The sequence below is a fragment of the Notothenia rossii genome (genome assembly GCF_949606895.1).
Source record: "Notothenia rossii genome assembly, chromosome: 10".
Lineage (NCBI taxonomy): Eukaryota > Metazoa > Chordata > Actinopteri > Perciformes > Nototheniidae > Notothenia > Notothenia rossii.
Window position 1 is genome coordinate 56,606,324 of NC_136908.1, and position 15,222 is coordinate 56,621,545.

General features: G+C 41.8%; 1 protein-coding gene across 2 annotated transcripts; it reads right to left on the reverse strand.

Moving 5' to 3' along the window:
* Positions 1-875: 875 nt before the first annotated feature.
* LOC307021238 (protein NLRC3-like) lies at positions 876-11,444 on the reverse strand. 2 transcript variants are annotated; one of them, XM_079653180.1, is made up of 10 exons: positions 11,359-11,375; positions 10,961-11,105; positions 10,511-10,666; positions 9,752-9,987; positions 6,660-8,529; positions 3,865-4,038; positions 3,287-3,460; positions 2,712-2,885; positions 2,269-2,312; positions 876-1,272 (listed from the first exon to the last, which is right to left on the reverse strand). In XM_079653180.1, coding segments are annotated over exons 3-10 (2,799 nt in total). In that variant the 5' UTR covers positions 10,636-10,666; positions 10,961-11,105; positions 11,359-11,375; the 3' UTR covers positions 876-1,270. The 2 variants fall into 2 exon arrangements, 1 of the variants encoding a protein (XP_079509306.1); XR_013803109.1 differs by lacking the exon at positions 10,961-11,105 and having other exon boundaries at positions 2,269-2,885; positions 3,287-3,410; positions 11,359-11,444.
* Between the last annotated feature and the right edge of the window lie 3,778 nt (positions 11,445-15,222).

Genomic DNA, 15,222 nt, shown 5'->3' on the forward strand with positions numbered 1-15,222 from the left:
AAGACGAAACCGACGCCGACTTCTACTCACCCGGCGTTGTTGCTTACTTTAAAGTATGCCACCACTGAAACTGCCTTCACTGATGCATCCGCAAAGATGCATAGTTCTCTGAGCTGAGCATTAGGGCTCGAGGTAGACGTGTACGCCCTTGGTATTTTGAGGTCTTTAAGGTCTTGAAGAGACTCCCTCCATCTGTCCCAATCTGCTTCCATGCCTTTTGGAACGGGAGAATCCCATGCTTCAGCTTGTATGGAGAGTTCTCTGAGGAGTAGCCTTCCCTGTATAGTTACTGGGGTAAGGAAACCAAGGGGGTCGTAAATACTATTCACGGTTGAAAGCACTCCTCGCCGGGTGAAGGGTTTCCGTTCAGCAGCAACTTGGAACATGAACGTATCTGCTGTTATGCTCCATGTCACCCCTAGAGTCCGTTGCAGGGGCATATCGTAGCTGAAGAGATTGCGCTCTTGGATGTCTTTGGCCCGATCTTCAGGGCTGAAAGCATCGATGACGGCTTGTCGGTTAGAGGCCACTTTATGCAGCCGAAGGTTGGAAACAGCAAGCATTTCTTGAGCACGCTTGAGGACAGATAGCTTCTCCCTCAGTGGGGCAGGACTTTAACAAGTCATCAACGTAGAACTCTCTTTCGACCAACCTTCTTGCATCGCTGCCGAAGTCGTTTTCTTCTTCTCTCGCTGCTCTCCTCAACCCATAGATGGCAACGGGAAGGGCTGTTTCCAAAGACGTGTACGCGCATTCTGTACTCAACAATGTCGCTGTCAAGATTGTCATTGCGATACCACAGGAAATGCAGAAAATCTCTATGCTCTTTTTTCACGACGAAACATGTGCTGGACATTAGATTAGATAGAGCTTTATTGTCTCCCTTAGGAGAAATTTGTCTTGGGCATCGAGATAATAAACATAAAACATTTAGGACAATCAGTCATAGATACAGAACAGAGATCACATATCACATGGCAAAGAAACAACAAGAAACATACAGGTACATAACTTTCCCTATTGCATATATCCCTATTGCACATACATAAATCAAATATTGCACTTTCCCTATTGCACCTATGAATACAGTCTGAAAGCATCCTTTTTTAACTTTAAACATGATCTTTAATAATTGTGTAGTGTAGTTTAACTTTGAGAGGTCGACTGGTTGGACTCCTCACTGGGACTCTGGTTCTGGACCAGCTTGCAGGGTCCATGAGTTCTTGGAGAGAAGGACCGCTTCCTGCCGCAGGACTCTGGGGATGGGATTTCCTGAACATGGAGAAACAGCTTCAGTTATTATGCTCCAAGTATCTGGAACAAAGTCACAGAAAGAATGTGTCTGCAGCTCAGAGAGTCCTGCTGTGAACCCACAAATGTTGAGGAGCCCAAAGTTTGATGATAGAAATGTACAGTACGGGTCCCCAGCACATAGAAGCTGCCGCATGCTAACCTGCATATGTTGGGAGAGCTTTACAGATCAGGAGAGTAACTAAGTACCTTTACTCAAGCACTGTACTTCAGTACAATGTTGAGGTACTTGTACTTTACCCGAGTATTTCCATTTTATGCTAGTTTGTACTTCCAATCCACTACAGTTCAGAGGTAAATTATGTACTTCTACTCCACTACATGTATTTAATACCTTTAGTTACTTCACAGATGTGGATGAATGATGTGAAATATAATCAAGTGTTAAATCAGACTTTAGTTCCACCTGGAGTAAATCCACAAGCTACCCTGCAGTATACAAAGTCATTCAAACTAGCTGCACCTTTACCAGCTTTGAGAACACTTTCATGATCAATCATTATAAAAAATATCATATATATTATTCTGAAATGGACCAATCTGCACAATGACTACTTGTACTGTCGCTGCGTTAACTATACTTTGATGATAATACTTTTCTAATTTTACTTGACTAACATTTTGAATGCATAACTTTTACTGTATTCCTACATTCTGGTACTTCTACTTTTACTCAAGTACAAGATCTGAGTACTTCTACTTTTACACAAGTATATTTTGATGATAATACTGTAACAAACTCGTTATAATGTTGATGTTTTCAAGTGTTTTATTCTTTAGAGTTAATTTATATTTTACAGAGTGTCAGTGAACGCGTCACCGTTTTGATAGACAGTTGTTGTGAAGAGAAACAGCCAAAATGATGAAGAGAGAAAAACAAGAGTGTTATTTTCCTCTGAGGAAATGCTCCATTAAAGAGTTTCATATCTCGATGAATGGAGGATATTCAGTACTCACAGGTCTTCTGGATCTTGGCTCTGATCGTCTCATCATCTCTGATCCTTAGGGAAGAACACAATCCAACAGTTATAGATCAAGTTTAAATAAGTGTTTGTTCTCTGAGTTAGTCAGCTTCAGAGTCCTGACTGATCTTATGCTTTACATTCCATCATATCTTCTCTGCAAACACTACGACTGACATTGGTCAAGGAACTAAAAACATCCCATCAAAAACAGACTACCTTTTCCACTCTTCTGTCAAACCCCATATGTCTGGTGGAAAGTTGATTACTTACTAAATGTGGCTTTGCATTTTCAGCTGGACTTCTATAGTTGATGGAAGAATGAAAGAGCCTGCAGTCAGTGGGTAACATCACTGATCTGTTGTGATTCCCCAGTGAGAGAAACACCTCCCTGTGTTTCATACAATACTGCCGAACCAGCAGAGACCCCTTACTGACCTGAGGGTCTCCAGTCTGCAGTCTGGACTGTCCATAAGATCTCTCAGCAGCTCCACTCCTGAATCCTGCAGATCGTTGTGACTCAGGTTCAGATCTCTCAGATGGGAGGGGTTGGACTTCAGAGCTGAGATTAGAGAAGAACAGCTGATCTCTGACAACCTGCAGCTCTCCAGTCTGAATAAAGAAAACATGATGAGGATACAAATCAGTTTATAATCCAATCAGATGTTACTCAACATTTAAATGAATGGGAACAGAAAAGTCTGTCTTCTTCAGAAAGTTAACTTTATCATGTAAAACTAAAATTACTTCAGATTACCTATATTCAGACGTTATCGTTTACTAAATATTAAATACATAGATTTACATTTTAACAACTAACATCTATTAGAGTTACTTTAAGAAACAGTCAACATTTATGTCTGCAGTTCTTACTTCTTACTCTTAAAAATTAAATATGAATAAAAGGACGTTTACAACTTTATGGATGTGAGTTACTAATGAATATAAATGAGGTTCAATTACAAAGTGAACATGTGAGATCTCCAGCGGTAACAGAGAGTCAGTGAACTGACCTGAGAGTCTCCAGTCTGCAGTCTGGACTCTCCAGAAGATCTCTCAGTAGCTCCACCCCTGAATCCTGCAGAACGCTGAGACTCACGTCCAGATGTCTCAGATGGGAGGGGTTGGACTTCAGAGCTGAGAGCAGAGCAGAACAGCTGATCTCTGACAAACTGCAGTCCCACAGTCTGAATAAAGAAAACATGATGAAACTTTAGAAAACAATGTTCCTGTTTGAAATCTCTCCAGGTTTAATAATCTGTTCAGAGTCAAACAGGGTTTTAATGTCAGAGATGATGCAGAAACAATCCACTGATAATCTGGAACTTTAACTTTTGATCAGAGTCCAACAACTCCTTCATCTCCCTCACAGCTCATCAGTCATGACAGCATCTCCACTGACTCATGGAGCACAGTGTGAGTCTGTGGAAGCTCAAACACTCTCCCTCACACATTCCCCTTCTCTTTGTTACTCTGATCAATATTCAGTCATTAGCAAAAATGGCAAAAATAAAAATAACATTGTATTTGTTCAAATTCAGAAAATGATAAACACAAACAGATCAATATGAACTGCAGTCAGTGAACTAACCCGAGAGTCTCCAGTCTGCAGTTTGGACTCTTCAGTCCAGAACTCAGCAGCTTCACTTCTGAATCCTTCAGATAGTTCTCCCTCAGGTCCAGATCTCTCAGATGGCAGGGGTCAGACTTCAGAGCTGAGGCCACGACTTCCCAGTGAGTCTCTGAGAGCCAACAGCCAGTAAGTCTATAATAAAACATATATTATAACATGTGTTAGAAAAAGGAAACATTATATTAACATCAAGCATTCGATGAAAACATATTTCACATGTTCTGATAGACATTTGCTGTTAGTCCATTTAATATAATATATAATAATATATTATAATAGAGTTTAATGTGTTGTCAGTGTGATCTGATCACATGTCTTTGCTCATGCTGTCAGTGACTGTTACCAAAAGAAACAGAAATTAAATTAATCACTTGAAAATATTAGAGATGTACATATTTAAATGTTAATTAATATGTGGATGTGAATGATGGATGAAGGATTTTTTGGCTTCTCTGAGCATCTGAACATTTTTAACGCACACAATTAACAAACCAATAAAGTTTCAATATGTTCAACTTAATACCATCAGATGTTCCCAGTATATCGGCATTGAGACATAACTCTGTTATTGGTGGGAAATTATATAGATCTTATTTTAAACTCTAACATATTGTGATAAAAAACGTGTCTGTTTAATGATAAAGAAACTACTAGAAAGCAGAGATCGAGTACTTGAGTCCTGGACTCGGACTCGTGAATTTTTCCCCCTACGATGACTCGGACTCGACTTGTACATCGACGCTCCGACTTGGACTCGGACTTGAGCATGTTTTCTCTGGAGTCTGATGTCCTCTATCGTGGCGTGTGCACCTGCGAGGCGAGTCCACGTACTGGGTGTTATGTATGTGTCACATCAGGTGTGACTTTGCCTTTAATACCTCATTCACACCAACGGTGTTTCAGGGCCGGTTCGGTGTTGCGGTGTGAAGAGGTTTTCCTCTTCACACCGCAGCGGAGCAGCCTCTTAGCTCCAGAAACCGCTTCGTTTCAAGCACCAAAAAATTGTCCGGCCAGAGCAAAAGCACCGCATACGTCACGCTTACGTCGAGGCGGGGGCAGGGGCAGGGGCAGATCAACTCCTGAACAACAACAAGAAGCCGGCGTTTTATCCAGTTTGTACACAACGATGGAGAAACTTAACAAGCAGCAGTGGTCCACTGAAGAGACCTGCTACCTACTGGGAATCTGGTCTTCCGAGGAGGTACAGAGGAAGCTGGAGCACAATCGGCCATTGTTGTTGTTGTCTGTGTCAGCTGTGAGGGGTTTCCGCGCGGTTTGGCTTTACGAAGCAGGCACGCAAACGGTTACGTCATGACGCAAACGATGACGCAGCACCAGTTGGACTCTGGGCAGTGTGAAAAGAGCCGGAGCTAAACCGAAGAACCGGTTCTGAACCTGAAAAGCTCTAGCACGGAGCTTGAACCGGAGTTGCGTTGGTGTGAATGAGGTATAAGATGGCACCGGTAGTTTGGGGATGTGTGAACCGGATACAGTTAGTTGTTGTTGTGTTGTCATGGCAGCGTGTGCCATAACGTGTACAATAAACGGTCAACCTAAATGTCGTAGTCCATAGTCTTATATATACAAAACACTGGGCCCCACTATTCCAGTCTAGAGATGTCTAGAGACACACCCTGCATCGTGCTGTATGTTTTCACACATTCTGCTTCCACATTGGAAAAAAGCAGTGCAAAATGCTCGTTATGTGGAAACAATATTGAAGAGAAGGCTCCGTAACACATTACTCTAAGGATCGAGTTCAGACATATAGGCTGTCTTGAACACTATCATCAGAGTAATGTGATCTATTCAATATATAAAGATTCAGCAATAACACGAAAGCACAGCTACTTAACATGCAGAATGATGTCATTTTGCATGCTAAGTAGCCATGTGATTTCTGGGGCTTAATCTTTATCGGTAAACCAATTTAACCGGTAAAAGTTCCTTCAAAATAAGAGTCCCGATCTTATTACTATCAAAATAAAAGTGCAAAACGAAACCTTTACCATAGGAAAAAATTGGCATACAAATATAATCACTTCTCTAAAAGGTAACTCATTTTAAATATAGTTAGACATATTAAAGGTTATTTACAATAATAATAATAATAGTAATAAGCTTTATATTTGTATAGCACCTATTAAAAGAATTGTAGCCAAACTCGCTTCACAGCAGTTCAATAGACAGATTAGTATAACATGACAGGATTAAAGCAATAAGGAGCAGCTACATTTCAACACATATATCCACAAAGATTAATAATACATGAAGACTTGTGACTCGGACTTGACTTGGACTCTTTTTAGGTGACTCGGACTTGAACTCGGACTCGAACATAGGTAATGATGACTCGGACTCGACTCGGACTCGACTCGGACACTCCTTGGTGACTCGGACTTGGACTCGAAGAGTGGTGACTCGAGAGTGACTTGGACTCGTGATTTGGTGACTTGACTACAACACTGCTAGAAAGTAATAATAACTGCTTTCTCTGATAACTGTAAGTCCTGCTGTATGGTGTGATCACATGCTGAGAAACCTCTAAAGTCCTTCATGTGTTTGACATGTCGCCTCCATCACTCAATATGAAGAGAGAAACGCTTCAATTTAACTATTATTATAAATAAATAGAAGAACAGTGTTGGTTTTATTTTCTCAGTATTTAAACAGCAGAAATGTTATAGTGTTTATTTGAATAATTAAACTCCTGATCCACTTTAGTCTATAAAGGGAATCACATCTGGACTTACTTGGCCTTCCTGCAGTTCCTCACAGCTGGAATCAGTCTCCGTCTTCCCTCATCTGATGTGTTGTACTTCATCAGGTCCAACTCATCCAGAACCTCCTCTGACATCTGCAGCATGTAGGCCAGAGCAGAGCAGTGGATCTCAGAGAGTTCATTCTCTGATCTGTTCTCTGACTTCAGGAACTCTGTGATCTCCTGATGTACTGAGTGTTCCTTCATCTCTGTCAGACAGTGGAAGATGTTGATACACCTGTCAGGAGAGGAAGAACTGCTCATCTCCTTCAGGTTGTAGATGGCTCTCTGGATGATTGCTGGACTGTTGTCTGTGCAGCCCAGCAGGCCTCCTAACAGTCTCTGGTTGGACTCCAGAGAGAGGCCGTGGAGAAAGCGGACAAACAGGTCCAGGTGGCCGTTTTCACTTCTGAGGGATTTCTCCATGGCTCTCTTCAGGAAGATATCCAGGGATGGGTAATCCTGATCACTGTTTGTATAGGGCCAGCCTCTCTGCAGGACGTCCTTCAGGAAAATGTCACCATCATCACTGCCATCCCTGTCTTCGTCCCAGTCTCCCTGCAGGAGGTCCTTCAGTACCGCTGTGTTCCTGTTGGTGTAACAGTGCAACATGTAGACTGCAGCAAGAAACTCCTGAATGCTCAGGTGAACAAAGCAGTAGACTGTTTTCTGGAAGATCACGCTCTCTCTTTTGAAGATCTCTGTACAAACTCCTGAGTGCACCAAGGCCTCGGTGGCATCAAGACCACAGCGCTCCAGGTCTTCTTGGTAGAACATGATGTCTCCTTTCTCCAGATGTTCAAACGCCAGCCTCCCCAGCTTCAGAAGAAGCTCCCTGTCAGCCTTCGTCAGCTGCCGTGGACTCGTCTCATGTCCCTCTTCATACTTCTGCTTCTTCCTCTTGGTCTGGACCAGCAGGAAGTGTGAGTACATGTCAGTGAGGGTCTGGGGCAGCTCTCCTCTCTGGTCTGTAGTCAACATGTGGTCCAGAACTGCAGCAGTGATCCAGCAGAAGACTGGGATCTGACACATGATGTGGAGGCTCCTGGAGCTCTTGATGTGAGAGATGATTCTGCTGGAAAGATCTTCATCACTCGATCTCCTCCTGAAGTACTCCTCCTTCTGGGCGTCAGTGAAGCCTCGTACTTCTGTTACCCTGTCCACACACTCAGGAGGGATCTGATTGGCTGCTGCAGGTCTGGAAGTTATCCAGACGAGAGCCGAGGGAAGCAGCTTCCTCCTGATGAGGTTTGTCAGCAGCACGTTGACTGAGGACTGCTGAGAGACATCAGACACAACCTCATTTTTTCTGAAGTCCAGAGAAAGTCTGCTTTCATCCAGGCCGTCAAAGATGAGCAGCACTTTACAGACAGCCAGCTGCTCTGCTGTGACCTTCTGTAAGGTTGGATGGAAAACATGGAGCAGCCTGAGAAGACTGTACTGCTCACCTTTGATCAGGTTCAGCTCCCTGAAGGAGAGCGGGATCACCAGACTGACATCTTGGTTTTCCAAACCCTCGGCCCAGTCCAGAGTGAACTTCTGCACTGAGAAGGTTTTTCCAACTCCAGCGACTCCGTTGGTCAGGACCGCTCTGATGAGAGTCTGTTGGTCAGGTGAGGCTTTAAAGATGTCCTGGCACTTGATTGGAGTGTCATGGAGGGGCTTCTTCTTGGAAGCTGTCTCCAGTTGCCTCACCTCATGTTGGGTATTAACCTCTTCACTCAGGCCTTGTGTGATGTAGAGCTCAGTGAAGATCCTGTTGAGGAGGGTTTCACTTTGATCAGTTCCTTCAGTCACACGTTCACATCTCCTCCTCAGACTGATCCTATGTTCCTCTAAAACCTCCTGCAGACCACTATCTGCTGGAAGAGAACAAAACATGAAAGAATCAGGAAAATGCTCGGATAATCTAATTATAACAATAAAACAACAAAAAAAGACTGAGTTTAAATGTTTTATAAAACAGCTTACTAGACCCTCCAGAAAAACGTGATTGTGCGATCGCAGAATTTACCGCATAATCAGCAAAATGGCGCAGATTTTTAAAAGGCCGCATATTTATCAAAAGGCCGCATAATCCCCGCATTTTTCCACAAAAGTTGAGAAGAAAAAAAGTTAACTCGTCTTGACGTGACGTCATCAGCTCGCGCATCACAGAATGTAAACAATACTGTATAGAGTGAACGTGTGGAGCTCACACGAGAGAGAAAACACCAAGATGAAAAAATCTAATCCATCTCATTTACCGACGAACATTTCTACTAAAGACCGGGCAAAAAGTGGGGGGAAACTATTCTGCACCCCGTGCAACTGTGTGTTGGAGCATAAGAGAAAATCGACGGGGACGACCCACTTTGATTCATTCAAACATTCGAAAATGCTTTCTGCTGCTGCGGACAAGAAAGCCAAACAACTCACGTTCACCGAGGCATCAACCTCCAAAACCCTCGAGGGTTACAAGAAACGAAGTGAGTTGCCTCCAAGATTGAAGCTGGTCAGATAACGAACGAGTAAATGAAAACAGAATGAGGCGGAGAAGTGTGTGTGTGTGTGTGTGTGTGTGTGTGTGTGTGTGTGTGTGTGTGTGTGTGTGTGTGTGTGTGTGTGTGTGTGTGTGTGTGTGTGTGTGTGTGTGTGTGTGTGTGTGTGTGTGTGTGTGTGTGTGTGTGTGTGTGTGTGTGTGTGTGTGTGTGTGTGTGTGTGTGTGTGTGAGATTAAAAAAGCCCAATTGCTTTTACAATAAATAAACATTGAATGTGTTTAATTGAATAGTAAAGGGGTTTAACGTTAGTGGCAGTTTGTGTGTGAGAGAGAATAAATAAGACAGCCCAATATTAAAAAAAAATGTTATTCTTTCCCCCCGCATATTTAGCATATTCCGCAACTTTCCGCATATTTCGCAACTTCCCGCAATTTCACCGCATAAAATCACATAAAAACCCTGCATGTTTGATCGCATAATCAAGGAATTTAGCCCGCGTTTTTCTGGAGGGTCTAGCTTACTGTGCTCTACAACAGTATACCTATTCAAAAACAAATGAACCAGGAAGAGGAATGAAACGCTGCCTGTGTTCGGCCTCTTACCTCGCACAGAGCTGGTCTGACTGGCTGTCTGCAGGCCAGCTCTGGTTCTGGATCTTTCTCCACACTGGGGACAGGAGGGGCCTCCTGATGGAGGTCTCTGCTCCCAGTATGAGGTGATGCACTGTCTGCAGAACCAGTGTCCACAGCTGGTAGAGACTGGATCCTTCAGGACGTCCTGACACGGAGCACAGCTGGACAGCTGCTCCTCCACAGGAACATGACTCTTCCTCTTCCCTCTGTGGAGATGAACACAGCCTTTACAGCACTTTACATTAGTGGAGCTGATTCTCACCAATGGGCAGATTGTCACAAACGTCACACTCAAGATGAAATGTTTCACGCTGCACGAATACGCCGGTGACATGAATTTCACATCTTCACTTTATTGGTGTTGCCAGGCACGGATCTGGGTCTTTGCATTGACTCTACATGTAATCTCACAAAGCTCTGTTGTATCTGCTGATGCTAAACAATACCAGCTCACCAGGTTATCACTATTATTAATACATGCCCAAGTAGTCAATACTTTTTTGGACGATATATTTAGTCTTTAGTGAGTATTTATCAATATTTTTGTCATTTAAAACCTTTTTATGCCACTGATACTATGATGCTATAAATGCATATTGAAATATCCTCAAATAGCTTCCTTTGTTCTGTAATATACTGCACACATGATATTATTAAAGAACAGTTTAATATATTAGATTATATAAGAACTGAATCCTCTTCAGGTCAGGTTACAGCAGAAACTCTTACTTTGTGTCTGAGGGTCCAGGTTCATTACTGAAGGTTAGAGGTACATCTTTAGACCAGTCACTCTTCAGAGACTGACAGCTGGAGACTGAAGATGTGTCCTCTTCCTCATCTTTTAAACCACTCATCTTCTCCAGTCTGAGAGACAAACCAGTAACACTGGAGACACACACAAACACACATTATAATAACACACTTGTTTCAATCATAACCATCATATTAATAAACTTGTGTTATGATATTAGGGTCATGCAGAGTCAGGCAGCTGTCCCAGAGACAGAGAGAGAGAGAGAGAGAGAGAGAGAGAGAAAGAGAGAGAGATAGAGAGAGAGCATATGTGTGTGCATGGTAGAGCAAGCGAGAGTGAGCGAGCGGTGGTATGTGTTTTTGAAGTGAATGAAACAGCAGCAAAGGTCTGTCGTGTGTCTTCAAAGTTAGACCTGTAACAAAGACCTTAATAAATGCAACGGCCTCCCAAAGAAGAGCTCGCCTTTCTGCCTTATTGAAAAGTGGGTTATTGAACCCAAAGTTTGTTGCTTCGGCCCTGGAAGACTGCAGAGAGTCACCCCTGTTTCCTCCACTGCGTTCTGGGAGCCGACTACAGGAAAACAGGACAGACAGGAAAGTTGAACACTTAAAATCAAAATACATTAAATCAGTCAGACTTCAGACAGGCCGCTCCCCATTTTGACTGCGCTGTTATGTTGCTTTGATGAATCAGAAAACAGGAAATAAAACCAGTTCACACCACTTGTAGAAGTCTCTTTTGACTCTAAGGCGCTGATGTTCTGACATCCAGTAAAACAGAGTAAATAATGTGTTAGAAAGCAGATCCTGGTGTTAACACTCACCCTGTTGTCCTCCTGCTCCGTCCAGCTGTAAAATGGTGTCTGGCACTCTGACAAGTCTGACTTCATACTTTCACTTTCAACTTCCCTCCCCCTGTTTGCTCCTCCTCCTCTTGATTCATAACCAGCCTTATCAGCTGAACCAGTTCACATATGTTCAATGAGATAGAAATGAAGCTAAACACAAGCTCAAAAAAGTTATTGAAATAAATACATTAAAACCACAGTGTGAAAATAAACCATCCAATCCAATCCACTTTATTTATATAGCACATATTAAAAACAGAGCGTTTACCGAAGTGCTTCACAGCCACATAACATTATAATAAAATATAATATTACAATAATTTATAAAAGGCACACATAAGAATATATAAAAGGCACATAAGGGTTATGGACAGACAAATAAAAGCATACAAATCGATAAAACATAGCTCAAACTGACTCGAAAGCGAGGGAAAAGAGGTGGGTCTTCAGGCGGGACTTAAAAGTTTGAAGGGTGGGCGACAATTTCACATGGGGGGGCAGGTCGTTCCAGAGCCTGGGGGCTACCGCTGAGAAGGCTCGGTCTCCCCTGGTCTTTCTCTTTGTTTTAGGGACTATACCAGCAGCAGCTGATCAGCCGACCTCAAAGCCCTTGAAGGGGGTGTACACCTGTAGGAGGTCGGAGATGTACTGAGGGGCCAGCCCATTAAGCGATCTAAAAACAAACAATAACATCTTAAAATGAACTCTAAAATGGACAGGAAGCCAGCATTTGTTTCTGGATTAATAACCCTGCTCCATTGATTGCATATATTGCTGTATGTTCCCAGAATACAGAATGTGTGCCTCTGCATGTTGAGGTTACAACAAGGGTGTCGGAACCGGGGGGGCCAGGGTGCCATTGGCCCCCACCACTTTTCAGCCCTGCCCCATATTTTCGCAGCGGCGGATGCCCGGAACACTGTACAAATTCTGTTTCAATAATTCCCCTCTACTCTAAAGTCGCATCTAAAACGCGATCTGATCTAGCTGTGTATATTTTGTTATTTTTGATTGTTATATTCAATCTCATTAGCTACAGGCATTTTTGAAGCTTGTAAAGGGAAGATGACAGCTCGCCTCTCACTCGCCACTCTGCTCTTCCACAGCGCCGCTTCCCAAGGAGTTTGGAAGAATATGCTTTTGAATAATTTTGGGGAATATTGATAATGTAAAATCTTCAATAAATATGGCATCATCTTAACTTTACAAAGTATATACACAGTTTATACAGTATATTTCTACCAAACTCACTATTTGCATTGTTGTTGTTAGCATCTTCTTAGCTTAACGCAGGGGTCGGCAACCCGCATGCGGCCCTTTAAGCCCTCTGCTCTGGCTCCCTTGAGCTTAGACAAAGATAAGAATGAAATAAAATAAAAGTATTTGTAGGACTATTTATATTTTGTTGCATGGTTGAAAATGTTTCGTATCTTGTATTTTGAGGTGATACCGTGACACATAAATAAAAAACAAAACGGTTTTAATTAGGTGAACTAAAATATGCGTCACATCCTGCTACGGTCCCGCACGAGCGCCTTTTCCTGCAGGTGAATAACCTGACCCCCGGCTCGATGAGCGAACTATGGATAAATCAAAGAAAAGTACCGGAGGAACACAGGAATTCAATTCTGCGTGGACAGAGTTATATGCTTTCACAGCAAACGATGCTGGTTTACCGGTATGTTTGATGTGTAGAGAGAAGTTGTCAACGGTGCTGCAGCCTTTACGTATCGAGGAACAACACGGGAGAGGAAGACAGCTGACAATCTTCAGTCATAATTCAATGGGGTATGTAATTTATTTCAGAAAACACTTTTTGTTATATTCCATGGAATGCTCTTAACGTCCCGATAGCAATGAATATATTAAATGCTTTGACAATAAATACAAAAATGTATCTCTGGAAGCCGTAGCGCTGTAAAAAGCACGACCAATCATTTAAACCGGCCCGGCTAAAATGATTGGATGGCCTACCTGCCTGTCAGCCTTCCATCTGTGCACATTCACAAACTTATGTCGTGGCCTCATTGATGATGCGCGTTCGTGTGTGTTGGAGGAGGGACTCTGTAAGAAAGTCTGAAGGAAGAGGCATATTTTTTCCGGTTGTGTATTTTCAAATTCTAGCGCACTCGAGCTGGTTTCTCCAATCTTACCTACCCCACCGTTAACTCTTTTTAGGGTGCAGCTCTATGTTTTATTTATTTCAAAGTGGGCCCATTTTAATAATATTTTTTTCTTCCTTCAAATGTGCAGAGGACTCCCCAAGTGCTGTGTTTAATTTATTTTAAAGTAGCCCTGTGTATTATTTTTAATTCTCCTTATAGGAGTTATTTGTTTCTTATTAGAGGTTAACAGTTGTATATAATGTAATAAATAGCCTACTAAATGCAAAAAAACTATAGTTTTTGTCTGATATAACAATAAATACAACTTTATTAGCTATCGAGCTATGAAATATGTTTTGCGGCTCCAGACAAAAAATGTTTTGGGAAAAAGGAGCAAAATGGCTCTTTTTGTCAAAAAGGTTTCAGACCCCTGGCTTAACGGATATTAAAAGCTGTTTCTAAAACAAGGAAAAGTAGAGCTCTGTCCTGTCAGACTGAGAGAGAACTACAGCTCAGTGAAGTAAGGGAATCTCTGTTTAGACAGTTAACTTTAGTCTAGTTATCTCAGTGGGTCTCAAACGGTTTGGTCACCATTTCTGAGAATAAATGAAAAACAGTTATGAAATACTATATGACAGTAAAACAAGAATACAGTTTAAAAGGTGAGTGATTTGTAAAATATCCATAAAGAAAAAGAAAATCTGTTTACAGTTATGTGTCACATGGGTGTTGAGAGATGTATCCATGAATTCATTTTGCTCTCAAAATGCACCAGGTTGATCCATTTAACTTCAATATTTAAAAAAATCTTCATGCCCCCACGCATGCCCCGGACCTCCCTAGAGGAGGTGAGGACCCCCCCCCCCCCCCCCCCCACTTGTAAAATAGCACTTTACCGAGCCTTCATTGTAAGAGTCGCGGGTACACTATGTATGTAAGTATTCCACTGTAGCGCCCGGTACATTAATGGGAAACCCTAGTTTGTACATGTTCAATACAACACTGTACACATCAACGTTTCTTTTTTCAGTTCACCAAAAAAAATCTCACTCCAAGCTGAACTCAAATGTTGGCAGCCCTGGGTAAATAGTGTACTTTTACTCCACTGCATTTATTTAATACCTTTAGTTACTTTGACAAATTTGGATTAATGATATGAAACATAATCAACACTTAAATAACACTTTAGTTTGGACCTGGAATAAAATCTGAAACTAACCTGAAGTTAATGCAATAATGAACTAGCTGCACCTTTACCACCTTTGACAAACATATTAATGCTTCAATAATTATAATCAAAAGATATGATATCATTCCGAAGTGCATAAATAGTACTTTTACATTTGGTACTTTAAGTATATTTTGATGCTGATACTTTTGTACTTTTACTTTACTTCATATTTTGAATTCAAGACTTTTAGTTGTAACAGAGTATTCCTACAATCTGGTACTTCTACTTAATAGCAACATCTGAATACTTCTCCCACCTTTGTTTAAATGTCACTTATCAGATGTCCGAAACATTTGTTTTAAACCTGCTTGTATTTCTAGTAATGTAACTATATTAAAGATATCAGAATATTCCCTGAACAGTACAGTAATTAAGACAGATTACAAAATGTTTGGACCATTTTAAAGCTTGAACGGATTCTGTAGCTGTATGCATGTTGGTGTCCTCTTATCGGAGTTTTGATCTTCAAAAATTAATATAACATTGCTGGAATGCAGCAGCATA

Excerpts from the sequence above, each read along its gene's own strand:
- LOC307021238 (XM_079653180.1), bottom strand. The coding sequence starts at position 10,635 with ATGAGTGGTTTAAAAGATGAGGAAGAGGACACATCTTCAGTCTCCAGC. Across the intron at positions 9,988-10,510 it reads CCTGGACCCTCAGACACAAA|AGGGAAGAGGAAGAGTCATG; the intron begins GTAAGAGTTTCT and ends TCATCTCCACAG. Across the intron at positions 2,886-3,286 it reads TGCAGACTGGAGACTCTCAG|ACTGGAGAGCTGCAGGTTGT; the intron begins GTCAGTTCACTG and ends TTCTTTATTCAG.